The sequence below is a fragment of the Pseudorca crassidens genome, chromosome 1, assembly GCF_039906515.1.
Source record: "Pseudorca crassidens isolate mPseCra1 chromosome 1, mPseCra1.hap1, whole genome shotgun sequence".
NCBI classification, from domain to species: Eukaryota; Metazoa; Chordata; class Mammalia; order Artiodactyla; family Delphinidae; genus Pseudorca; species Pseudorca crassidens.
In genome coordinates this window covers 132613008-132639153 of record NC_090296.1, presented here as the reverse complement: position 1 = coordinate 132639153, position 26146 = coordinate 132613008, and the positions used below count along the sequence as shown (strand labels likewise).

The following is a 26146-nucleotide window of genomic DNA, read 5'->3' as shown; positions in this document are numbered from 1 at the left end:
TATCAGGGACTTTCCTGGTGGCGCAGTGGTTAAGAATCCGCCTGCCAGTGCAGGGGACATGGGTTCGAGCCCTGGTCCGGGGAGATCCCACATACCGCGGAGCAAGTAAGCCCGTGCACCACAACTACTGAGCCTGCGCTCTAGAGCCTGCAAGCCACAACTACTGAGCCCTCGTGCCACAACTACTGAGCGCTCGTGCCACAACTACTGAAGCCCACGTGCCTAGAGCCCGTGCTCTGCGACAAGAGAAGCCACCTCAATGAGAAGCCCGCGCACCACAATGAAGAGTAGTCCCCCACCCTTCCCGCAACTAGAGAAAGCCCACGCGCAACAACGAAGACCCAACTCCGCCAAAAATAAATAGATTAATTACTTTTTTAAAATGTTAAAAAAAAAAAGTGTACCAAAGGTTTGCATGGACTGATGAATTCTCTGCACTTCATATCCAAAAACACTCCCAAATAAACAAATTAACAAGAGTGGACTTATGATCACAAAAATATCTTTAAAAGTATGAGTCAAAGTTAGTCCTTCCCAGCACCCATTCATATGGAAGCATTAGGTGTGCTCCTTCAGGGCCCTTTCCTTCTTAAAATGAGTCCATTGGGTCCCTGAGTTCTCTTGGGAATCAACCTATATGTATAGTCTGATTATTAATTTACACTGAATTCTTCCAGGCTTGGTTAAAGGCTGCCGCGTAGGTCTGCTGGGGATTCTCTGCCTCTTCTAGAATAGACCTTTCTCTGCCCTCTTCCTCCCACAAACACATCCTTCCAAAGAGTGGGTACATTCTCTGTCACCCCACTGCTCTGGGGAATTGGCTTGGAGTTGGCCTTTGGAGAGGGATAAATGTGCTGACTAACCAAGGCCCCTTCTCCCTCAGGCTCCAGCCACTATATCTCTTCCACCTGGATTTATTTGGTGAGTGTGGGTTGGGGGTAGGGAGAACAAGGAACAATCTTCTCATTCTCGTGGATTCAGATATCTCTAAGATCTTTCTCCTTTGAGTCCCTAATCGTAAAATCAATGTATTGAAATATTTTAGACTAGAACAGTAGGGGAAAAAAGGAAGATGGGGGTGTGGGGAGGGGAGGGAAGGAAACAAGGGCGGGAGGATAGGGGCAAGGAGAGCAGGCAAGAAATAAAAGTCAAGAGAATGACATCAGGACTCTAGGACCCGGGGTGGGTATGAGAGCACTACACATTTAGTGAAGAGTGCCACTGACGTACATGCCTTGGTTGTGGCTGCTCTGATGTGACTGTCGTCCTCCTCTTTTAATTCTGGACAATGGCCATGGAGAAGCCACCGACACAGCACCATGCAGAAGCTCCTCCTGCCTGAAGACAGAGTCTTCTGGCAAAGAACCTCCAGGAATCACGTATACAAAAAGTCCTAAACTGAAAACTTACTGTGCAAATGACAATTTGATCTGCGTTTGAATTTCTATCCATTCTTCCTTTATAATCCTTCCACATTGCAGCAGCTCCTTTGAAAGTCTCTCTGCTTTTGTCAAATTCTCTGAAGCTTCCTTAAACCTGAGCTGTGTTCAGGAAACTTTACACTTGGTGCTACATTCTGGGGCCCTAGTTCCTGGATATCCTTGGCTCTCATACTTCCCATCACCCTTCCTGAGTCACCTGTCATCTTTTGATTTGGCCTTAAAAATTAACTATAAGCATTATGAACGGTATTTCTATTTGTAAAGATTAGAGGCAAAAGGATACTTTTGAAGGGAGAGTAAGGCTCTCCCCATGGTATGGAATAACTCAACCGAACACTTGAAAACATCTGTATTGTCATTGTAGGGATGCACAATGGAGTTGGTGAGGATTTCTTTGGCTTTTTCTGCATGTTGTTTTGCTTGCAGTGACAGTCCTGTGGACAAAGAAAAAGAAGTCTCAGTTTCTCTTTCATTTCAGCTGGACAGGAATATAGTTATCTCTGGCCAGGGAATCTGATGAGGTCTCCTTCATATATCATCAAGTGGCACATGGAGATATATCGGGACAGCATGAAATACGATCATGACTATAAGAAACAAAGAAGTGTTTCACACCTAGGACTCAAGATAAAAAAATTTTCCCACAATGGTCTTTTTAGAAATAATCAGAATGAGCAGGAATTGAACAGCTTTGAAACTTCACCAATATCAGACGTAAAATGTTATGAATAATTATAAAAAAACAAATGGAATACAAAGACTACAGCATTCTGGGAAGGAAATAAAATATTCATGAATTTTAATCCTGGCTTTGTGACAGCAATCTTAATGAAATACTAAAAATTCTGAATCTTCTGCTCACCCATCCATAATCATAACTTTAGAGAGTTATTTTAACATAATACAAATATGATGATATCTATAAAAACTGCCAAACAATTCCAATGAGGTAAGGGGCTGATGTGCTACAATCTCTTATTTCTATGTGGTAATAGACTGAGATGAATCAAATGAAGTTTAAGAACATTTACTACCAAGAACTAATTCCCGGTGGGTTCCAGCGTTCTTCCATTGGCGTATTCATTTGTGGTAAAGGTGACACTGAGGATCACTATTTAGGTCTCAGGTTTTTTCATTTTCCCATATCCCCATCTTCTTCCCCACAATGACACACCCTTCCACCCACATCCTAATACTCCTGGTCTTACGTTCTTCATTACATGGAATTGTATCTCAAATCTCTAAAAAGAGCTGTCAAATTATGAAATTCATTCTGTTCCTATGTCTATAAAACAGAATATATTTTCTGAGGGAGAAAATCCAGGGTATGCTATTCCTATAGGAACACTTACAGAATTTTGTCTTGTTTTTTTTAAAAGTACACAATCAACCTACCAGAAATTTATTAGTGCCAATAATGTATGCAACATTATAAAAGACATGATGAATTCTGGTCCATTTCCTCAAGAAACTTGAACTCAATCTACAAGAGGCAGCATGGGTTGAGGTTCAAGAACACTAGCTCTGAAATCAGACTGCTCAGAGTGAATTCCCTGCTCCACCACTTACCTGAAATGTTGGCCCCAGCTTCCTCGACTGTAGACAGGGATAATAACATTACCCACCTCATAGCACTGTAGTGAAGATTGAAGGAAATTATACATGGAAAATAGCATGGTGCCTGGCACTCAATAAGACCTTAATAAATAGTAGATACTGCTTTTACTTTAAATTGAGAAAGAAAGACTATAATGCAGAAAGGTAGCAGACTGTAGAAGAAAAACATCGTTAAAAAAAAATCCCTGATGCTAGGACACTGGTACTGGCAACCAAAATCCTAGGTCTGAGTCTCAGATCAGCTATCTATTAACAGTGTGACCTGAGGCAAGCTGTTTCAATTCAAAATAGTTGTTTCCTCTGAATCTAGAAAATAGTGGGTATAAGGGTATGGTTTGAACTAGATGATCTCCAACGTCCCCTCTGGCTCTAATAGTCTTTTTTTTTTTAATTTTTATTTATTTATTTATTTATATTTATTTTTTGGCTGTGCTGGGTCTTCGTTTCTGTGCATGGGCTTTCTCTAGTTGTGGCGAGCGGGGGCCACTCTTCATCACGGTGCACGGGCCTCTCACTGTCGCGGCCTCTCTTGTTGCAGAGCACAGGCTCTAGTTGCGCAGGCTCAGTAGTTGTGGCAAATGGACCTAGTTGCTCTGCGGCATGTGGGATCCTCCCAGACCAGGGCACGAACCCGTGTCCCCTGCATTGGCAGGCAGACTCTCAACCACTGTGCCACCAGGGAAGCCCCTCTAATAGTCTTTGATCTAACAGGTAGGAGCAATCTATAATCAGATTTGGCTAAATTTATTGGGTGGCAATTGTGTGCTTAGCATTGTGGTGTTTTTCACTTCTGTTTGTTTATTTATTCACTGGGCCAATCCTGGGAAGTCAGTGCCATCATATCATCTCATTATCATCACTTTTCAATTGAAGAAACGGAGTACAGCGATGTACTCTTGTCCTAGGTTGCCAGTCCATGTTTTTGCCTTCTCTGCATCCACTCTCCCTTCCCCTGTTTTCTTTTGAGGATGCCCAGCCCCTGCACACTCAGTCCTTGTGATTTAGCCAATGCCAGCCTCTCCCCAAGGATCCAGTGGAGCCAAAAGGCAGGTCTAGCCAATCAGACTTTTTCTTGTCTTTGGCATACAACCCACATCAGCCCAATAAGAATCCCCAAACCCTGAGATTTTGGAGGAGAGACACTCTTTTTTTCCTGGGAATGCTGAGGAGGGAAACCTAAAGCTGCTGGCAACCTTGCTGCCACCACGTGGGCAAAGTTTGGCTAAGAATGGAGCCAATACAGAGAAGAACAGAGTCAAGTGGTGCGAAAACGGAGGAACGGAAATCTGATCACACTGTTTGAAAACGTGGATCTGGCTAAGTCTACAGGAAGTTTTACCCCTGGATTTTTAAGTGTATGGGCCAATGAATTACCTTTTGTTTATTGTCAGCTTGATTTAGCCTCTTTTTTTTGGGGGGGGGGTGTCACTTATAGGCAAGAGACTTTCCATCAATACATATGTGAATGGATCCTATTTTAGGCCTCAACTCTACGCCCTGGGCCATTTCTACAATGCCTTCAAAGCTAACAAGTTAATTATCTCCCAAGAACTACTTTTAAGATCATAAAAAGCAAAACTCAGAGGGCTAAAATCTTCCTTCTCTTTTTTACATATTGTATTAAAAAATCTTATTGACTCTTTGTGAGAGGAAATAGTTCTCAATGTGTAGAGAGGAGAATGTCCTTCTAAAGTTAAGTCAAATTTGAGGAAAAGAGCAGAAACCAACCAGCCAATCCTCCTCAGCCTGAGGCAGACTCACCTTTCAGCTGGAGGTAGCCCTGAGCCAGGTTAACATGCGCCTCGGCCAGTTTCCAGTGTGAGTCACCATAGCAGATCCTCGTCAGCGCCACACAGCGCACAAGCTCCTGGAGAGCCTGTTTATACTGGAGGAAGGGGAAATGGGCTCACCAGTTAGACAGCAAAGCACAAAATCAACTTGTATTTTTATCCATTCAATATACACTTACTGAGTGTTGATTATGGGCCGGGCATGGTTTTAAGGACTTGTGATACATTAGAGAACAAAACAAAGATCTGTCTTGGATGGCAGGATATTCATCAGGTCGGGTGAAATAGACAATACACATAAAAAAACCAGTAAAATTTATAGTACATTTAAAGTTATAGTCAATAGTGAAAAACGTTATGGAGTAAAGACGCTGCCCATTGATGAACAGCTACTACGTATTCAGGTACAACAAGTGGGCAAATGGTGATACTTTTCAAATAACGCCCGTTAGTTCTCAATTCAAACACCTTCTTTAGCAGCTGGGATATTAGCACAGCAAATGAGGTCAGCAGGACTTTACAAACAGATTTCATTAAGGGATTAAAGCACATTTTCATCTGGAGCCAGGACAAAGAGAATAGCGAACCATGGATTCTAGCTCCAGGTCAGCTTAGAACAGCAATACACTCAAAGCAAGACTGGTAGTTTTAAAATACAGCTCCAAAATTCTTTGATACTCCTTCCATACAGAGATGGTGGTCTATGTCCCCTTTTCCTTGAATCTGGGTTTTATGACCGTTTGGCTAAAAGAACATGGAGGAAATGATGCAGTGCCACTTTTTAGACCCAGTTCTTTTTTTTTAAAATATTTTACTTATTTATTTGGTTGCACCGGGTCTTTGTTGCGGCAGGCAGGCTCCTTAGTTGCGGCTTGCCAGCTCCTTACTTGCAGCACTTGGGCTCCTCAGTTGTGGCATGCGAACTCCCAGCTGCTGCATGCATGTGGGATCTAGTTCCCTGACTAGGGATCAAACCCGGGCCCCCTGCATTGGGAGCGTGGAGTCTCAACCACTGTGCCACCATGGAAGTCCTAGACCCAGTTCTTAAAGAACTGGCAGCTTCCACTTTTTACTCACTCTTGGAACTTGTTATGGGCTGAATTGTGTCTCCCACCTCCAAATTTATCTGTTGGAGTCCTAAGTACTTCAGAATATAACTGTATTTGGAGAGATGGCCTTTAAAGAGGTGAATAAGGTAAAATGAGGCTGTCAGGATGGGGCCCTAATCTAATATGACTGGTGTCCTTGTAAGAAGAGAAAGGGACACTAGGAATGGGCACACACAGAGAAACACGTTGTGAGGACGCAGAGGGAGTCAAGGAGAGAGCCCTCTGAATAAAATCAACCCTGCCAACACCTTAACCTTAGACTTCTAGGCTCCAGAACTGTGAGAAAATAAACTTCCTTTGTTGAAGCCAGCCAGTCTGACGTATTTTGCCATAGCAACCCCAGAAGACTAGTAACCTAACCACCATTCCATGAGGAAGCCTAAGCGGCCCCACGGAGAGGCCTACATGGAAATGTGTTGGTGGCAGCATCAATCGGTCAACCGCAGGACTATGCCACCCTGCCATCAGATTCTCCACACGTGTTGAGCCCAGCTGATGCTGCATGGAGCAGAGCTGACCAGATCTCACTGAGCTCTGCACAAATTGTGCATTCATGAGCAAAATAAATGGTTGTTTTTGTTTTATGCCACTAAGTCTTAGAGTGTGATACAGTAATAGAGAGCTGGAATAGCAAAAGAGGAGGTGGGAGGTACAAAGCTGAAGGGGGCAAAGCAGAGGAAGAACTGTAAGAACAAGGACAGAGTTGTGGAAAAGACCCAGCAAAAGACCCAGTACACTCCCAACCCCTACTCCCCCGGTCAATGCCTAAGCTCAAAGGACCTGCACTTCCACAAAGTTCCCATGTGAGTTAGAAACACTTTCACCTTGAAACAACATTCCTCTTGACAAAAAATTCATACCCAGACAGTTGACCACAGGACAGTTGCTTTTCTGACCTAGCAAGAGAGGCTGGGGAACACTGTGCTCACTCCATAGTGATGAAGGAAGATGGAGGTGTGGCTTTTGCCTATAGTAACATTTTTCTTATTACAAAAGTAATACATGCTCATTATCAAAATACAGGTGAGCAAAAAAAATAAAAAATCACCTGCCATCTCACCCCTTAGAGACAACTAGGCAGCTAAATTTCTCTCTATCCTTCATTCCTATGAATCTATCTATACATATTATTTCCTTTTAAAATTAGGCTTATAAGCTACATATAGGTTTGCAACTTTTCACAATTTGTGAACATTTCTCCATGTCATCTTCTATGATAATAATTTTTTATGGCTGCATAGTATTTTATTGTATGGATATATTATAAGTGAGTTACTCAACAAATAGCTATTCAGCACTTAGGTTGTTTTAAAATTTTTTCTCTCTGAGCATCCTGTGTGGATAGATTTGCTCATATCCATAAGCATTTTCTTTTTCTTTTTTTTATAGCATTCTTTTTTTATAGATATAAATGTATTTATTTTATTATTTATTTTTGGCTGCATTGGGTCTTTGATGCTGCATGCGGGCTTTCTGTAGTTGCGGCGAGCAGGGGCTACTCTTTGTTATGGTGCACAAGCTTCTCATTGTGGTGGCTTCTCTTGTTGTGGAGCATGGGCTCTAGGTGCGCGGGCTTCAGTAGTTGTGGCATGTGGGCTCAGTAGTTGTGGCTAGCGGGCTCTAGAGCACAGGCTCAGTAGTTGTGGCACATGGGCTTAGTTGCTCCGTGGCATGTGGGATCTTCCCGGACCTGGGCTCGAACCTGTGTCCCCCTGCATTGGCTGGAGGATTCTTAACCACTGCGCCACCAGGGAAGCCCCATAAGCATTTTCTTAGAATGAATTCCAATGTGACAATAGGGTAAAGTATGTGCAAAATCCTGAGGCTTTGCTAGAGTTTGCTGGAGTGCTTCCTTGAGAGGCTGCTTCCATCCACACCTCCCTTACAGCACCGTATGTGAGCAGGGAATGCCCCTTACACAGAGCCAAGCACTAGTTGGGGTCTAACTTGCCAGTTTGTCAGTTAACTCATTTCTCCTTGTTTTAGTTTGTATTTTTTTTCCGCAAAGCTAGTGAGGCTGAACATCGTCATGTGTTTATTGGCTTTCTGTAGTTCTTCTTTTGGGAAACATCTATTTATTGCCTCTAGAGACAGGAAGTTTAGGGAATGGCTTCCTTGAAGACACACAGCAAATGAATACAGTGTATGAGAAAGAAAGAAATGATGAAAACATTGAGAAGTCTAGATAGACAGTTTGCCAAAAAGAGAGGAGGATCTGATCTGATGGTGAATCTGTCCCAACCACAAGTTTCCAAGGAAGGGCTATATGCAGTCTGAGAGTCAGCCTCCCAGATCAGAGCCTTGGTCCTCACTACCTGCATCGGGGACCAGGGCACAGAAAGAGCAGCCTGTCCTCCCTCTGCTTTCATATTTGCTAGGATGTGTAGTCCAGATACTGCCTTTTGATTTTCCAACCTTTATCCTGCCAGTTCCAGTGGCTTTAGCCAACAGGCATGGGTAGCAGGTAGACAGAAGAGAAGCATCAGTAGGAAGAAAATTTCAGAACTGGGATGAGCCTTGGAAATAATCTAGTCTGATCACTTCAATTTAAAGAAGAAATGTAAGGCCAGAGAGGTGAGATGATTTATCACCGAGTGGTAGAGTCGGAACTCACAGTCAAGCTCCTTGATGCAAAGTCCAGATCTCTTCCCACAACATCATTCTTGAGTTACCTGAATTTCTTAAACTTCTTAATATTAAAATATGCAACTCTGAGGATCAGTAAGTCTGGCCATACATATTTTAAAATGGGTATTTAATACCCAGACCTTGGTGTCTAAATATCAATGCTATTCTCTTCTAAGGGGAACCAGCATTCCCTGAATCCACAGCTGGAGCAGGGAAATACAAGATGAACCTGAAAAATCTGATTGTGTCGGAAGTTAAGGAAAGAATCATGGGAACATATCAAAGACTCAGAAGCCAGCTTGAAGGGGCTCCCTCTGGCAAATACAAAATAATTTAAGTTTTGACGACAATAATGGATTGTAACATATTTGTAAAACAGGATTTCTTGAACCCACAGTGATATAAATAAATGAACAATAAAGTGTGAAGAAGGAAAAGCTCTTCCTCATAAAAAGAATGCCAACAAACAAATGTTGAAAGAATGCTGAAGTCAGAGAATCACCATTTGACAAACATCATAGTAATAGTTAATTCAGGTGAGAATCATCAATGGATGCTATAAACTAGGGGGTGAAGTTTTAATGAGAAATAGGATGTGTTCACAGTATCAATGAATCTCCCCACAAAATATTAATTACAAAGGGAAGAATAATAATTCTACAGTGAAAAAACATGCCAGATAGCTCCTTAACCAAGCGATCAAATTTAGCCTCATAGTAATGAGACAAACGACATCGTACACCTCCTAATATGATGCACTGAGAAGGGCTCTATGTCAGGTCTGTGGGATTTCTGCCCCAAATGCATAATCTGAATCTAATCATAAGGAAACACATGACAAATTCAAATTGGGAGGTATTCTACAAAATAATTGGAGTGTATATTTGTGGCCCCTGCCAAATTCATATGTTGAAGCCCTAACTCTCACTGTAGTATTTGGAGATAGGGCCTCTAAGGCTGTAATTAGGGTCAAATGATGTTATAAAGGTGGGGCCCTGATCAATAGGATTAGTGTACTTATAAGAAGAGATACCTTTCTCTCCCCCTTCCTCCACACGCACAAAGAAGAGGTCATGTGAGGACACAGCTAGAAGGTGGTGGTCTGCAACCCAAGGGGAGAGCTCTTACCAGACGCCAGCCCTGCTGGCACCTTGATCTTGGACTTCCAGTCTCCAGAACTGCGAGGAGTACATTTCTGTTGTGTAGGCCACCCAGTCTGTGGTATTGTATTACAGTAGCCCAAACAGACTAATACAGTACTTTTCACAAGTACTAAGATTGTGAAAGACAAAGATAGCCTAAGTAACTGCTCTAACTGTTGACTATAGTCAACATGACTTCATGGATTGGACCATGGCTGATTTTTTTTTCTATAAAAGATATTATTGAGATAATTTGAGAAATATGGGTAATGTTTGTAGATTAGATAATAATATATATCAATATTAATTGCCTAATTTCAATCATTGTACTATGGTTATGTAGGAGAATATCCTTTATTCTTGGGAAATAGGTACTGACGTATTTAGGGGTAAAGGATCATACATTTGTAACTTACTCTCAGATATTCAGAAAAATAATGACAGAGAGAGAGAGTGAGAAATAAAGAAATAAAGTAAATGTTAACAACTGGTATATCTTGTAACTTTTCTGTAAGTCTGAAAGTATTTTAAAATAAAAAATTACCAAAGAATGGTATTTTAAGAAGCAAATTATGTCATATTAATACTTTCCTAAAAACATTAAGGCTTCCTAGAGCACTTAACTTAGACCCGCAAGGCAGGTAAGCTGCCTCTCCAACTACATTTCATGTCAGCCTGAGGCTTCCTATCATCACTTCAAACATAGTCATGCTCATGCCAAACTTATAAATTTTATGGCTGCTGTTCCCTCTCCCTAGAACTCCTTTTCCTCAGCTCCTCCATGTTGGCTCCTTCTCTTCTTTAGGTGTCAGCTAAGATGTCACCTCCTCAATGAGGCCCTCCCTTACCTAAGATAGGCCCACTCTGTTTCCTCCATAGCACTTAGCACAATCTCTACTTCACTGGTTTATTTACAATGTCCCCTCAGCTCCATGAGGGCAGGCAAGCTGTTTGTCCTGTTCACTGCTGAATCCAAGGATTCCTCATCTGAACGGCAGAACACAAAAAATGCTTTGATATCATTCTAGATGCATAGAAGAGAAGTTAATTCTTTATATACACCAAATGCAGATGGCCAACAGACACATGAAAAGATGCTCAACATCACTAATTATTAGAGAAATGAAAATCAAAAGTACAATGAGGTATCACCTCTCACCAGTCAGAATGGCCATCATCAAAAAACCTACAAACAATAAATGCTGGAGAAGGTGTGGAGAAATGGAACCCTCATACACTGTTGGTGGGAATGTAAATTGATACAGCCACTATGGAAAACAGTATGCAGGTTCCTTAAAAAATTAAAAATAAAACTACCATATGACCCAAAAATCCCACTACTGGGCATATACCCAGAGAAAACCATAATTCAAAAAAACTCATGCACCCCAATGTTCATAGCAGCACTATTTACAATAGCCAGGACATGGAAGCAACCTAAATGTCTATCAACAACCTAACTGTCTATCTTCTTTATCCAGCAAATGGATAAAGAAGATGTGGCACATATATACAATGGAATATTACTCAGCCATAAAAAAATAAAATTGGGTCATTTGTAGATACATGGATGGACCTAGAGAGTGTCATACAGAGTGAAGTAAGTCAGAAAGAGAAAAGCAAATATCGTATAATAACACATATATGTGGAATCTAGAAAAATGGTATAGATGATCTTATTTGCAAAGCAGAAATAGAGGTAGAAACGTAGAGTACAAACGTATGGATACCAAGGGGGAAAGGGATGGGGTGGGAGGAATTGGGAGACTGGGATTGACACATATACAGTATTGATACTATGTACAAAATAGACAACTGATGGGAACATACTGTATAGCACAGGGAACTCTACCTAATGCACTGTGGTAACCTAAATGGGAGGGAAGTCCAAAAGGGAGGGGATATCTGTACATGTATGGCTGATTCATTTTGTTGTGCAGTGGAGGCTAACAAAACATTGCAAAGCAGCCATACTCCAATACAAATTAATAATATATATATATATACACACACACACACACCAAATGCCTTAGGGCATTAAGGCTTAGTTCTCTTGCAGACCTCTGGTTGAGAAAGGCTGCCAGCTGAGGCCGACATAGCACCCAGCCTGGCACATAGTAGGTACTAAATAAATATCTGCTGCATAATGAATAAGCACACCTTCAAAACTGAATTCACACCTTCTCTCCATAATCCTGGTCTTCTTCCTGTATTCATTACAATAACAAAGGGCTCTGACAAGCCTTGGGTCACCTAGGCTGGCTGAGCCCTAAGTCAGGAATTGCACACACCCCTCTCTGGCTCACTCTTGCCTCTCCAACCCCTATGTCCCCCCAAGTTACCAGGTTTCATTGATTCATATTTCCAAATTCTTATCAAAAGATCTCAGCATTTTGCAACTAGAGATTATCATACTAAGTGAAGTAAGTCAGAAAGAGAAAGACAAATACCATATGATATCACTTATGTGTGGATTCTAAAATATGACACAAATGAACCTATCTATGAAACAGAAACAGAATCACAGACATAGAGAACAGACAGGTGGTTGCCAAGGGGAAGGGGACTGCGGGAGGGATGGACTGGGAGTTTGGGATTAGCAGATGCAAACTAATATATATAGAATGTATATATATTTATATATATAGAAAAAATATATATATATAAAACAAGGTCCTACTGTATAACACAGAGAACTATAATCAAGATCCTATGATAAACCATAATGGAAAAGAATATTAAAAAAAGAATGTATATATATGAATAACTGAATCACTTTGCTGTATAGCAGAAATTAACACAACATTGTAAAAAAATACTTCAAATAATAAAAAAAAAAAGATCTCAGCATTTCTACTAACTCTGCCATATTTCAGGCCCTTGCCAGGATTATTGCAAATATCCTGCAAACTAGTCCTCCTCCTCCAGTTTACCTCCCTTCTCTTCCTCCACCACCCAGTTATCTGAGGTCTGAGGGATCATTCCAGACACTCAGACTTGCTCATGACCCTCTTCTGCTTATAATCCTATGACAGTCTCCAGCACTCTGAGAAGAAAATCTAAACTTTTCCTGGGTGTTGAACACCTTCTGGTCCCAGCTCCTGTTCAAAATCCAACCTCATTTGCTGCCCTGTGTAACTAAAATCTCCATCCCAGATAGTTCCATATAGTTCCCCAAGCAGCCTGTGCACCCTCAGACCCACAACTCTTGCCCTTCTGCCACCTCTGCCCAGAACGCTATTGTCCTCTCTCCTACCTGGGGCCAGCTCCTAAGTACTGTTATCAGTGCAGTCCAAATAACTCCCATCCCAAGAAGCATGCCTCGAGTGCTGTCCCTCCTCCAACTCCAGCCCATCCCTCCTCCCCTCACTCCCCATGCTTTGCATCTATACCACCTAAGCTTGTGTTTGTCACAGAACTTAGGCTGATTACCATTATCCATCTATCTCCCCAACCAGACCATGAATCCCTCTGAGGCAGAGGCTGTAGCTTTCCCATCTGTGCCTCCAGCACTTGCACAGCACCTGGCACACATTAGGTATACAGTAAATTTTTGTGAATAAATGGACAAATAGGGTCTGACACATAAGAGGTGGTAGCGAAATACATATTGAATGAATGAGTAAATGAATAAAACTTTGAAGAGAGATGGGAAAGAAGTATACAGAGAACAAGATTAGGAACCTAAGAAATATAAGCTCCATGAGAGCAGAAACTTCATCTGCTTTGTCCTGTATTCCAGTGCCTAGACCTGGCACACAGGAGGAGCTCAATAAATATTTACTGATTGATGGAAAATGACTGTAGTAAGTCAAATCACAACCAGTCAGTCTAGTGTACACTTGTCAGAGGTCAGGGAAAACTTGTTTGTTCATTTGTGCACTCATTCAGCAAACATAATGTTGACTGTGCCAAGTGCTGGGCTTGGAGTCCTGAGGTACTACACCCACTCACACTATGAAAAAGGCACTGTCATATTTTCTCTTGTACCAAACTCCTGAGAGTAAAAATGCAACCTAAAGTATCCTACTTCTCAATTACCAGAGTACAGGTATAAAAAGAAAGGCTCCTTACCTCATGACTGCTAGAATAGGACTTTGCTTTCTCTTCACAGAGGTGGAGTTTCTCTCGAGGAGGCTGAAACAGTGCTGTCTGAGGCAGCTTGTTTTGGAGCATTTTTCTAGGTGTTATGCTGACGGCAGCAACAATTTCTTCCAGGTGGTTGGATATGTGAGTTTCCTGTGATTCTTGCATATTTTTATATACATTATCCTCTAATTTTAAAATAAGGAAACGAAGGTGTTAATGGTAATTTCCATAGCTACTTTTAGAAATACACATTTTTTTCTAGAAATTGAGACTAGAATCTAAGAAAATTTCAACACTATACTCATGACTTCTTTGAAATAAGTAGCATTCTATCCAAAAAGATCCTAGTGGCTAGTACTAACTTCTTTCAGACTGATTTCAAGTTTTAACTAGACCAAACATTCTTTGTTCTCACTCTATATTACATGTATATATATGTATATGTGTATACACACATACTGATATATTTTATATATATATATATGTATCTATATGTTATATATGGTATATATGTATATGTATATATATCAGTAGGAATCAGCTGAGCCCAAACAGTTCTCAAAGAGCTCAGATTAGATCTGTTGAATCCCAAGTGACCTTGAAAACAGGAAAAAATGACATGTTAAACTTTCATTTCCAGCCAAGATGGAGTAATAGGGATGAGATTTATCCTCTTGCCCGAAGTCACCAGCCAGTTAACAAACAACAACAACAATAAAAAACAACCTATAGGCAAAAAAGGTATGAAACAATGGTTTTCAAGAGATAGGACAACAGACTTGAGAAATGGAAAAAAGAAACAAAGTGAGACCCATGATTGCCCCAGGTTATTGCTTTGAAAAAGTTTCTAGAACATGCAGGGTAACCCAGAATTACCCTGTGGGCTATCTGAGTTGAGGAAATAGAGTAGAGCATCTGGGGAGACCAAGGTGGCTGGAGTTCACAGGACAGATTACTAGAGAGGATAGAGTTGCACAGAGAGGACCCCAGAGATTAGCACCCCTCAAGTATGGGGAGAGAATACTGACCAGCATGTGTGTAAGAAAACTACTTGAGTCTGGAGGAAGACTCCTCTAATAAGATTGAAAGGAGGTGTCTGGTGCTCACCAAGGCTGGTGCCTGTTCCCACTGACTAGACTGGAAAAACTCATAATTCATGAGGTACACGGTAAAATATTCAGAAGGGTTTTGTCCCAGTAATGGGGATTAGCCCTAGAGTGAACCCTGCTTAGAACCACTTAACAAACCATGAAAGTAAGACCTAAAAGGATAAAACTGTTTCCAAGTAACTTAACTGTATCAGAGGGCAAAACTCAAGGATGTTCATAGGAATGCAAAAATAGCCAGCATTAAACAAGGTAAAATTCATATAATCTGACGTCCAAAGAAAGATCACCAGGCATGCAAATAGGCAAGAAAACATGGCCCATAATGAGAAGAATAATCAGTCAAAACTGACCCAGATATTAAGTTAGCAGAGAAGAAAATTAAAGGTTATTATAATTGTATTCCATATGTTTAAAAAGTTAACTAGAGACACGGAATATAAAAAGACCCAAAATGAACTTCTAGATAAGAAAATTATACGTGAGATGAAAAATACACTAGATCAGATTAATGGGAGATTAGATATTACAGATGAAAAGATGCATGAACTTGCAGACATAGCAATAGAAACAATCTTTTAAAAAATCAGTGAGCTGTGAAACAACTTCAAATTGCCTTATATATAATTTGAGTCCCTAAAGGAAAGCAGATTGTAGTGGGGACAAAAAAAAAGTGTTTGAAGAAATAATGGCCAAAATTTTTCCAAATTTGAGGAAAAATAAAAACCCAGAGATTCAAGAAGCTAAATGAAAACTAAACACAAGAAGCATAAAGGAAATTACACCAAGATACATCATAACCAAATTGCTCAAAACCATGATAAAGAGAAAATATTAAAAGTAGTCAGAAAAAAGGACATATTAGTATTAAAAAAAAAAGATGACGACAGCAGGTTTCTGGGAGGAAATAAAGCATATGAGAAGACAGTGAAGAACCATATTTAAAGTATGGACAGAAAAAAAATTGTCAAGCTGAAATTCCGTACCAGTGAAAATATCTTTCAAGATCAAAATCCAAAAGAAATCATCACCAGCGGGACTTCCCTGGTGGCGCAGTGGTTAAGAATCCTCCTGCCAATGCAGGGGACACAGGTTCAAGCCCTGGTCCAGGAAGATCCCACATGCTGCAGAGCAACTAAGCCCATGCGCCACAACTACTGAGCCTGTGCTCTAGAGCCCACGAGCCACAACTACTGAGCCTGCGTGTCACAACTACTGAAGCCTGTGCGCTGAGAACCTGTGCTCCACACCAAGAGAAGCCACTGCAATGAGAAGCCCACACACTGCAATGAAGTGTAGCCCCCACTAGCCGCAACTAGAGAAAGCCCGCCCACAGCAACAAAGACCCAATGCAGCCTAAATAAATTAATTAATTAATTAAAAAAAAATCATCACCAGCAGATTTGCACCCCAATGTTCCCAAGAAATATGAAGTGAAGTCTTTCAAAAGGAAGAAAAATGATAATAAATGGAAATATAGATCTACACAAAGGAAGTAAGAACAATGAAAAAGATACTTACATGGGCAAATATGTAAGACATATTTTCATATTATTTCATATATTTTCATATTTCATATATTTTCATATTATTTAAATCTCTTTAAAAGATAATCAGGCAGAGGAGTAAGACATGGAGATCACCTTCCTCCCCACAAATACACCAGAAATACATCTACATGTGGAACAACTCTTAGAGAACACCTACTGAATGCTGACAGAAGACCCCAGGCTTCCCAAAAGGCAAGAAAATCCCCATGTACCTGGGTAAGGCAAAAGAAAAAAGAGAAAACAGAGACAAAAGAATAGGGATGGGATCTGCACCTCTGGGAGGGAGCTGTGAAGGAAGAAGAGTTTCCACACACTAGGAAGCCCCTTCACTGGTAGAGACGGGGGGTGGGGGGGGGACGCTTTGGAGTCATGGAGGAGAGCACAGAAACAGGGTTGCAGAGGGCAAAGCGGAGAGATTCCCGCCCAGAGGATTGGTTTGGACCAGCACTCACCAGCCTGAGAGGCTTGTCTGCTCACCCGCCAGGGCTGGTGGAGGCTTGGAGCTGAGGCTCTGGCTTTGGAGTTCAGATCCCAGGGAGAGGACTGGGGTTGGCTGCATGAACACAGCCTGAAGGGGTCTAGTGTGCCACAGCTAGCCGGGAGGGAGTCCAGGAAAAAGTCTGGACCTGCCTAAGAGGCAAGAGACCATTGTTTTGGGGTGTGCAAGGAGAAGGGATTCAGAGCACCACCTAAATAAGCTCCAGAGATGGGTGCAAGCTGCGGCTATCAGTGTGGACATCAGAGACGGGCATGAGAGGCTAAGGCTGTTGCTGCAGTCACCAAGAAGCCTGTGTGCAAGCACAGGTCACTAACCACACCTCCCCTCCCCAGAGCCTGTGCAGCCCGCCACTGCCAGGGTCCCGTGATCCAGCGACAACTTCCCTGGGAGAACACACAGCATGCCTCAGGCTGTTGCAAAGTCACGCAGGTCTCTGCCATCACAGGCTCGCCCGCATTCCGTAAACCTCCCTTCCCCAGGCCTAGTGAGCTGGAGTTCCCTAACCAGCTGCTCCTTTAACCCCATCCTGTCTGGGGGAAGAAGAGACGCCCTCAGGCGACCTACATGCAGAGGTGGGGCCAAATCCAAAGATGAACCCCAGGAGCTGTGTGAACAAAGAAGAGAAAGGGAAATTTCTCCCAGCAGCCTCAGGAGCAGTGGAGTAAATCTCCACAATCAACTTGATGTACGCTGCACCTGGGAATACCTGAATAGACAATGAATCATCCCAAACTTGAGGCAGTGGACTTTGGGAGCAACTGTAGACTTGGGGTTTGCTTTCTGCATCTAATTTGTTTCTGGTTTTATGTTTATCGTAGTTTAGTATTTAGAGTTTATTATCATTAGATTTGTTTATTGATTTGATTGCTCTCTTTCTTCTATATATATATATTTTTTCATTTTTCTCTTTTTGTGAGTGTGTATGTGTATGCTTCTTTGTGTGATTTTGTCTGTATAGCTTTGCTTTTACCATTTGTCCTACAGTTCTGTCTGTCTGGTTCTTTTTTGTTTGTTTTGTTTTTTTGTATAGTTTTTAGTGCTTGTTATCATTGGTGGATTTGCTTTTTGGTTTGGTTGCTCTCTTCTTTCTTCCTTTTTTAAAATTTTTAATAATTAAAAAATTTTTTATTTTAATAACTTTCTTTCCTTTCTTCCTCCCTCCCTCCCACTCTGTCTCTCTCTCTCGCTCTCTCTCTTTCTTTCTTTCCTTTTCCCTCTCTTTTCTTCTGAGACTTGTGGCTGACAGGGTCTTGGTGCTCCAGCGGGGTGTCAGGCCTGAGCCTCTAACCTGGGAGAGCTGAGTTCAGGACACTGGTCCACCAGAGACCTCCCAGCTCCACGTAATATCAAATGGCAAAAGCTCTCTCAGGGATCTCCATCTCAACGCTAAGACCCAGCTCCACTCAACGACCAGCAAGCAACAGTGCTGGACACCCTATGCCAAACAACTAGCAAGATAGGAACACAATCCCACCCATTAGCAGAGAGGCTGCCTAAAATCATAATAAGGCCACAGACACCCCAAAACACACCACCAGACGTGGTTCTAACCACCAGAAAGACAAGATCCAGCCTCATCCACCAGAACACAGGCACCAGTCCCCTCCACCAGGAAGCCTACACAACCCACTGAACAAAACTTAGCACTGGGGGCAGACACCAAAAACAATGGGAATTACGAACCTGCAGGCTTTGAGAAGGAGACCCCAAACACAGTAATTTAAGAAAAATGAGAAGACAGAGAAACACACAGCAGATGAAGGAGCAGTGTAAAAACTCACCAGACCAAACAAGTGAAGAGTAAATACGCAGTCTACCTGAAAAAGAATAGAGAGCAAAGATGATCCAAAATCTTGGAAACAAAATGAAGAAAATACAAGAAATGTTTAACAAGGACCTAGAATAACTAAAGAGCAAACAAACAATGATGAACAACACAATAAAAGAAATTAAATGTGCTCTAGAAGGAACCAATAGCAGGATAACTGAGGCAGAAGAACGGATAAGTGACCTGGAAGATAAAATAGTGGAAATAACTAGCACAGAGCAGAAAAAAGAAAAACGAATGAAAAGAACTGAGGACAGTCTCAGAGACCTCTGGGACATTAAATGCACCAACATTCGAATTATAGGGGTCCCAGAAGAAGAAGAGAAAAAGAAAAGGACTGAGAAAATATTTGAAGAGATTATAGTTGAAAACTTCCTTAATATGGAAAAGGAAATAGTCAATTACGTCCAGGAAGCACAGAGTCCCATACAGGATAAATCCAAGGAGAAACACGGCAAGACACATATTAATCAAACTATCAAAAATTAAATACAAAGAAAAAATATTTAAAGCAGCAAGGGAAAAACAACAAATAACATACAAGAATCACCATAAGGTTAAGAGCTGATCTTTCAGCAAAAACTCTACAAGCCAGAAGGGAGTGGCAGGACATATTTAAAGTGATGAAAGGGAAAAACCTACAACCAAGATTACTCTACCCAGCAAGGGTCTCATTCAGGTTTGATGGAGAAATTAAAACCTTTACAGACAAGCAAAAGCTAAGAGAATTCAGCACTACCAGACCAGCTTTACAACAAATGCTAAAGGAACTTCTCTAGGCAGGAAACACAAGAGAAGGAAAAGACCTACAATAACAAACCCAAAACAATTAAGAAAATGGTTATAGGAACATACACATTGATAACTACCTTAAATGTAAATGGATTAAATGCTCCAACCAAGATTGGCTGAATGGAGACAAAAACAAGACCCATATATATGCTGTCTGCAAGAGACCCAAATCAGGCCAAGGGACACATACAGACTGAAAGTGAGGGGATGGAAAAACATATTCCATGCAAATGGAAATCAAAAGAAAGCTGGAGTAGCAATTCTCATATCAGACAAAATAGACTTTAAAATAAAGACTATTACAAGAGACAAAGAAGGACACTACATAATGATCAAGGGATCAATCCAAGAAGAAGATATAACAATTGTAAATATTTATTCACCCAACATAGGAGCACCTCAATACATAAGGCAAATGCTAACAGCCATAAAAGGGGAAATTGACAGTAACACAATCATAGTAGGGGACTTTAACACTCCACTTTCACCAATGGACAGATCATCCAAAATGAAAATAAATAAGGAAACACAAGCTTTAAATGATACATTAAACAAGATGGACTTAATTGATATTTATAGGACATTCCATCCAAAAACAACAGAACACACTTTTTTCTCAAGTGCTCATGGAACATTCTCCAGGATAGATCATATCATGGGTCACAAATCAAGCCTTGGTAAATTTAAGAAAATTGAAAATGTATCAAGTATCTTTTCCAACCACAATGCTCTGAGACTAGATATAAATTACAGGAAAAAATATGTTAAAAATACAAACACATAGAGGCTAAACAATACACTACTAAAAAACCAAGAAATCACTGAAGAAATCAAAGAGGAAATAAAAAAATACCTAGAAGCAAATGACAATGAAAACACGATGAACCAAAACCTATGGGATGCAGCAAAAGCAGTTCTAAGAGGGAAGTTTATAGCAATACAATCCTACCTCAAGAAACAAGAAATATCTCAAATGAACAACCGAACCTTACACCTAAGGCAATTAGAGAAAGAAGAACAAAAAAACCCCAAAATTAGCAGAAGGAAAGAAATCATAAATATCAGAACAGAAATAAATTTAAAAAGAAATGAAGGAAATGATAGCAAAGATCAATAAAACTAAACGCTGGTTCTTTGAGAAGATAAACAAAATTGATAAACCATTAGCCAGACTCATCAAGAATAAAAGGGAGGAAACTCAAATCAATAGAATTAGAAACGAAAAACGAGAAGTAATAACTGACACTGCAGAAATACAAAGGATCATGAGAGATTACTACAAGCAACTATATGCCAATAAAATGACAACCACGAATGGACAAATTCTTAGAAAAGCACAACCTTCCAAGACTGAACCCAGAAGAAATAGAAAATATACACAGACCAATCACAAGCACTGATATTGAGACTGGGATTAAAAATCTTCCAACAAACAAAAGCCAAGGACCAGATGGCTTCACAGGTAAATTCTATCAAACATTTAGAGGAAAGCTAACACCCATACTTCTCAAGCTCTTCCAAAATATAGCAGAGGGCGGAACACTCCCAAACTCATTCTGTGAGGCCACCATCACCCTGATACCAAAACCAGAAAAAAAGTCACAAAGAAAGAAAACTACAGGCCAGTATCACTGATGAACATAGATGCAAAAATCCTCAACAAAATACTAGCAAACAGAATCCAACAGCACATTAAAAGGGTCATACACCATGATCAAGTGGGGTTTATCCCAGCAATGCAAAGATTCTTCAATATACGCAAATCAATCAATGTGATGAACCATATTAACAAATTGAAGGAGAAAAACCATATGATCATCTCAATAGATGCAGAAAAAGCTTTTGACAAAATTCAACACCCATTTATGATAAAAACCCTCTAGAAAGTAGGCATAGTGGGAAATTTCCTCAACATAATAAAGGTCATATATGAGAAACCCGAAGCCAACATCGTTCTCAATGGTGAAAAACTGAAACCATTTCCACTAAGATCAGGAACAAGACAACGTTGTCCACTCTCATTACGATTATTCAACATAGTTTTGGAATTTTTAGCCACAGCAATCAGAGAAGAAAAAGAAATAAAAGGAATCCAAATCGGAAAAGAAGAAGTAAAGCTGTCACTGTTTGCAGATGACATGATACTGTACATAGAGTATCCTAAAGATGCTACCAGAAAACTACTAGAGGTAATCAATGAATTTGGTAAAGTAGCAGGATACAAAATTAATGCACAGAAACCTCTTGCATTCTTACACACTAATGGTGAAAAACCTGAAAGAGAAATTAAGGAAAATCTCCCATTTAATGTTGCAACAAAAAGAATAAAATACCTAGGAATAAACCTACCTAAGGAGACAAAAGACCTGTATGCAGAAAACTATAAGACACTGATGAAAGAAATTAAAGACGTTACAAACACATGGAGACATATACCGTGTTCTTGGATGGGAAGAATCAGCATTGTGAAAATGACTATACTACCCAAAGCAATCTACAGATTCAATGCAATCCCTATCAAACTACCAATGGCATTTTCCACAGAACTAGAACAAAAAATTTCACAATTTGTATGGAAACACAAAAGACCTTGAATAGCCAAAGCAATCTTGAGAAAGAAAAATGGAGCTGGAGGAATCATGCTCCTGGACTTCAGACTATACTGTAAAGCTACAGTAATCAAGACAGTATGGTATTGGCACAAAAACCGAAATATATATCAGTGGAAAAGGATAGAAAGTCCAGAGATAAACCCACACAAATATGGTCACCTTTTTTGATAAGGAGGGAAGAATATACCATGGAGAAAAGAGAGAGACTCTTCAATAAGTGGTGCTGGAAAAACTGGACAGCTATGTGCAAAAGAATGATATTAGAACGATTCCTAACACCACACACAAAAATAAAGTCAAAATTGGTTAAAGACCTAAATGTAAGGCCAGACACTATAAAACCCTTAGAGGAAAACTTAGGCAGAATACTCTATGACATAAATCACAGCAAGATCCTGTTTGACCCACCTCCTAGAGAAATGGAAATAAGAACAAAAATAAACAAATGGGACCTAATGAAACTTAAAAGATTTGCACAGCAAAGGAAACCATAAACAAGATGAAAAGACAACCCTCAGAATCAGAGAAAATATTTGCAAATGAAGCAACTGACAAAAAATTAATCTCAAAAATTTACATGCAGCTCATGCAGCTCAATATAAAAAAATTAAGCAACCCAATCTAAAAATGGGCAGAAGACCTAAATAGATATTTCTCCAAAGAAGATATACAGATTGCCAACAAACACATGAAAGGATGCTCAACATCACTAATCATTAGAGAAATGAAAATCAAAAGTACAATGAGGTATCATCTCACACCAGTCAGAATGGCCATCATCAAAAATATCTACAAACAATAAATGCTGGAGAGGGTGTGGAGAAAAGGGAACCCTCTTGCACTGTTGGTGGGAATGTAAATTGATACAGTCACTATGGAGAACAGTATGGAAGTTCCTCAAAAAACTAAAAGTAGAACTACCATATGACCCAGCAATTCCACTACTGGGCATATACCCTCCGAAAACTATAATTCAAAGAGAGTCATGTACCACAATGTTCATTGCAGCTCTATTTACAATAGCCAGGACATGGAAGCAACCTAAGTGTCCATCCACAGATGAATGGATAAAGAACATGTGGTACATATATACAATGGAATATTACTCAGCCATAAAAAGAAACAAAATTGAGTTATTTGTAGTGAGGTGGATGGACCTAGAGTCTGTCATACAGAGTGAGGTAAGTCAGAAAGAGAAAAACAAATACCGTATGCTAACACATATATATGGAATCTTAAAAAAATAAGTGGTTCTGAAGTACCTAGGGGGCAGGACAGGAATAAAGACACAGATGTAGAGAATGGATTTGAGGACATGGAGAGTGTGAAGGGTAATCTGGGACCAAGTGATAAAGTGGCATGGACATATATACACTACCAAATATAAAATAGATAGCTAGTGGGAAACAGCTGCATAGCACAGGGATATCAGCTCAATGTTTTGTGACCACCTAGAGGGGTGGATAGGGAGTGTGAGAGGGAGACGCAAGAGGGAGGAGATATGGGGATATATTTATATGTATAGCTGATTCACTTTGTTATAAAGCAGAAACTAACACACCATTGTAAAGCAATTATACTCCAATAAAGATGTTAATGAAAAAATAAAATAAAAAGATAATCAACTATTTAAACAAAAAAAATGTACTGTGGGGCTTATAACATATATATGTATATATATGTGTGTGTATATATATATATATATATATATATATATATATATATATATATATATATATGAAATGTATGACCAAAGTTGTATAAAGACTAAGAGGGGCGGATGGAACTGTGAAGTTCTTATACTGTATGTGTAATGGTATAATATTACTTGAAGGTAGACTGAGATAAGTTAAAAATGTGTAGTATAAACCCTACAGCAAGTATTAAAATAAAAAGAGTTACAGGTAGCAAGCCAACAAAGGAGATAAAAATATAGTCATAAAAATAATCCAATAGAAAAAAGAGGGAAAAGGGAACAAAGAACAGCTGGGACAAATAGCCAATAAATAGCAAGGTGATAGACTTAAATCTAACTATAACAATAACAACATTAAATGTAAATGATCTAAACAACCCAGTTAAGAGAAAGACATTGACAGATTGGATAAAAATGCAAAACCCAACAATATGTTGCCTATAAGAAATTCAAAGACACTAAGATTAGAAGTAAAAGAATGGAAAATAATATTCTAAAATTAGTCAGAAACAAATTTGGAGTATCTATATTAATATCAAAGTAGATTTTACAGCAAAGAATATTACCATAAGGAAGGTCATTTCATTATGATAAAGGGTCAATTATTCAAGAGGACATAACCATCCCAAGTGTTAATATACCTAATAACAGTTTCAATATATAAGACCCCAAACTGATGAAACTGCAAGGAGAATGATCAAATCCTCAATTATAGTCAGAGATTTAAATACCTTGTTGTCAATAATTGGTACACCAAGTAGGCAGAAAATCAGTAAAGGATACTGAAGACTTGAACTACATCATCAACCAACTTGATTTGGCATTTACTATAACACTTTACCAAAAAGCACAGAATATCCATTCTTTTCAAGTGCATATGGACATTAACTAAGACAGATTCTATCCTGGGTCATGAAACAAGTTTCAGTAAATTTATAAGGATTCAAGTCATACAAAGTACATTCTATGACCACAAAGGGATTAAGTTATAAATCAGTAACAGAAAGATATCTGGAAAATGTCCAAATATTTAGAAACTAAATAACATTTTTCTAAAAAAATAAAAAGCCCCATGGGTCAAAGAAGACATCAAAAAGGATATTTGAAAGTAGTTTAAACTGAATGAATATAAAAAGACAACATACAAGAATTTGACAATGCTGCTAAAGCAGTCATTATGGGGAACTTTATAGCATTAAATGCCTGTATTAGAAAAGTAAAGTAAAAAAATCTCAAAATCATGGTCTTAACCTTTACCTTCAATGACTAGAAAAGGAAGATCAAATTAAACTCAAAGTAGGCATAAGAAAAGAATTAATAAAATAAATAATAAAGCTAAATTCACAAATTACAGTAGAAAAATAGAGAAAAACCAATGAAACCAAAACCTGCTTTTCTGAGACCAATAATGCTGATAAATCTCTAACCTGACTAATCAGAAAAAAAGGAAAGAAGACACAAATCACCAGTATCAGGAATGAGAGAGATACCATCACTGCAGATTCTACAAATGTTAAAAGATTAATATGGGAATGTTATGAACATGTATGCCAATATATTTGACAACTTAGATGAATGGAAAAATTCCTTTAAAGACACAAAATACTAAAGCTCACTGAAGAAAAATATATATACCTGACTAGCCCTATGTCTATTAAAGAAACTGAATTTGTATTTTAAAAACCTTACAAAAAACAAAACAAAAGAAACAAATAAAAACCTCTAGGCCTAAATGGCTTCAATAGTAAATTCTACCAGATATTTAAGGAAGATATAATACCAATTCCATACAACCTCTTTCAGAAAATTGAAAATGAGAATATTTCCTAACTCATTCTATGAGACCCTCATATCAAAACAAGACAAATATATTACAAGAAAAGAAAATTTCAGATCAATATGCCTCAGGAACATAGATGCAAAAATTTAAAGTAAAATTTTAGCAAATTAAACCCAGTAATAGATAAAAAGGAAAATACATCATGACCAAGTAGAATTTATCTCAGAAATGTAAGATTGGTTTAACATTCAAAAAGCAGTCAATGTAATTCATAACATTAATAAACTAAAAAAGAAAAACTGTACGATCATCTTGATAAGCACACAAAAAGAACATGACAAAATCTAATATCCATTTCTGATTTTAAAAAATCCTTACAAAGTAGTAATAGAATTGTACTTTCTCAACCTGATAAAGGGCACCTGTGAAAAACCTACAGCTAAATTAGTGAAAAATTGAAGGCTCT

The 26146-nt window shown here is 39.3% G+C and overlaps 1 protein-coding gene across 3 annotated transcripts in view; it reads right to left on the bottom strand.

Moving 5' to 3' along the window:
• TTC23 (tetratricopeptide repeat domain 23) overlaps positions 1–26146 on the bottom strand; it is a 114589-nt gene that overhangs the window by 68571 nt on the left and 19872 nt on the right. For 2 of the 3 annotated variants that reach the window (XM_067755972.1, XM_067755962.1), the window contains 4 exons: positions 13803–14002; positions 4821–4944; positions 1726–1876; positions 1411–1536 (listed from right to left, as the gene is read on the bottom strand). In XM_067755972.1, coding sequence (XP_067612073.1) covers positions 1411–1536; positions 1726–1876; positions 4821–4944; positions 13803–13982 — 581 coding nt within the window. In that variant the 5' untranslated portion in view covers positions 13983–14002. Of the gene's footprint in view, positions 1–1410; positions 1537–1725; positions 1877–4820; positions 4945–13802; positions 14003–18753; positions 18790–26146 lie in introns of all 3 variants that reach the window. The other variant, XM_067755983.1, reaches the window with a different exon arrangement.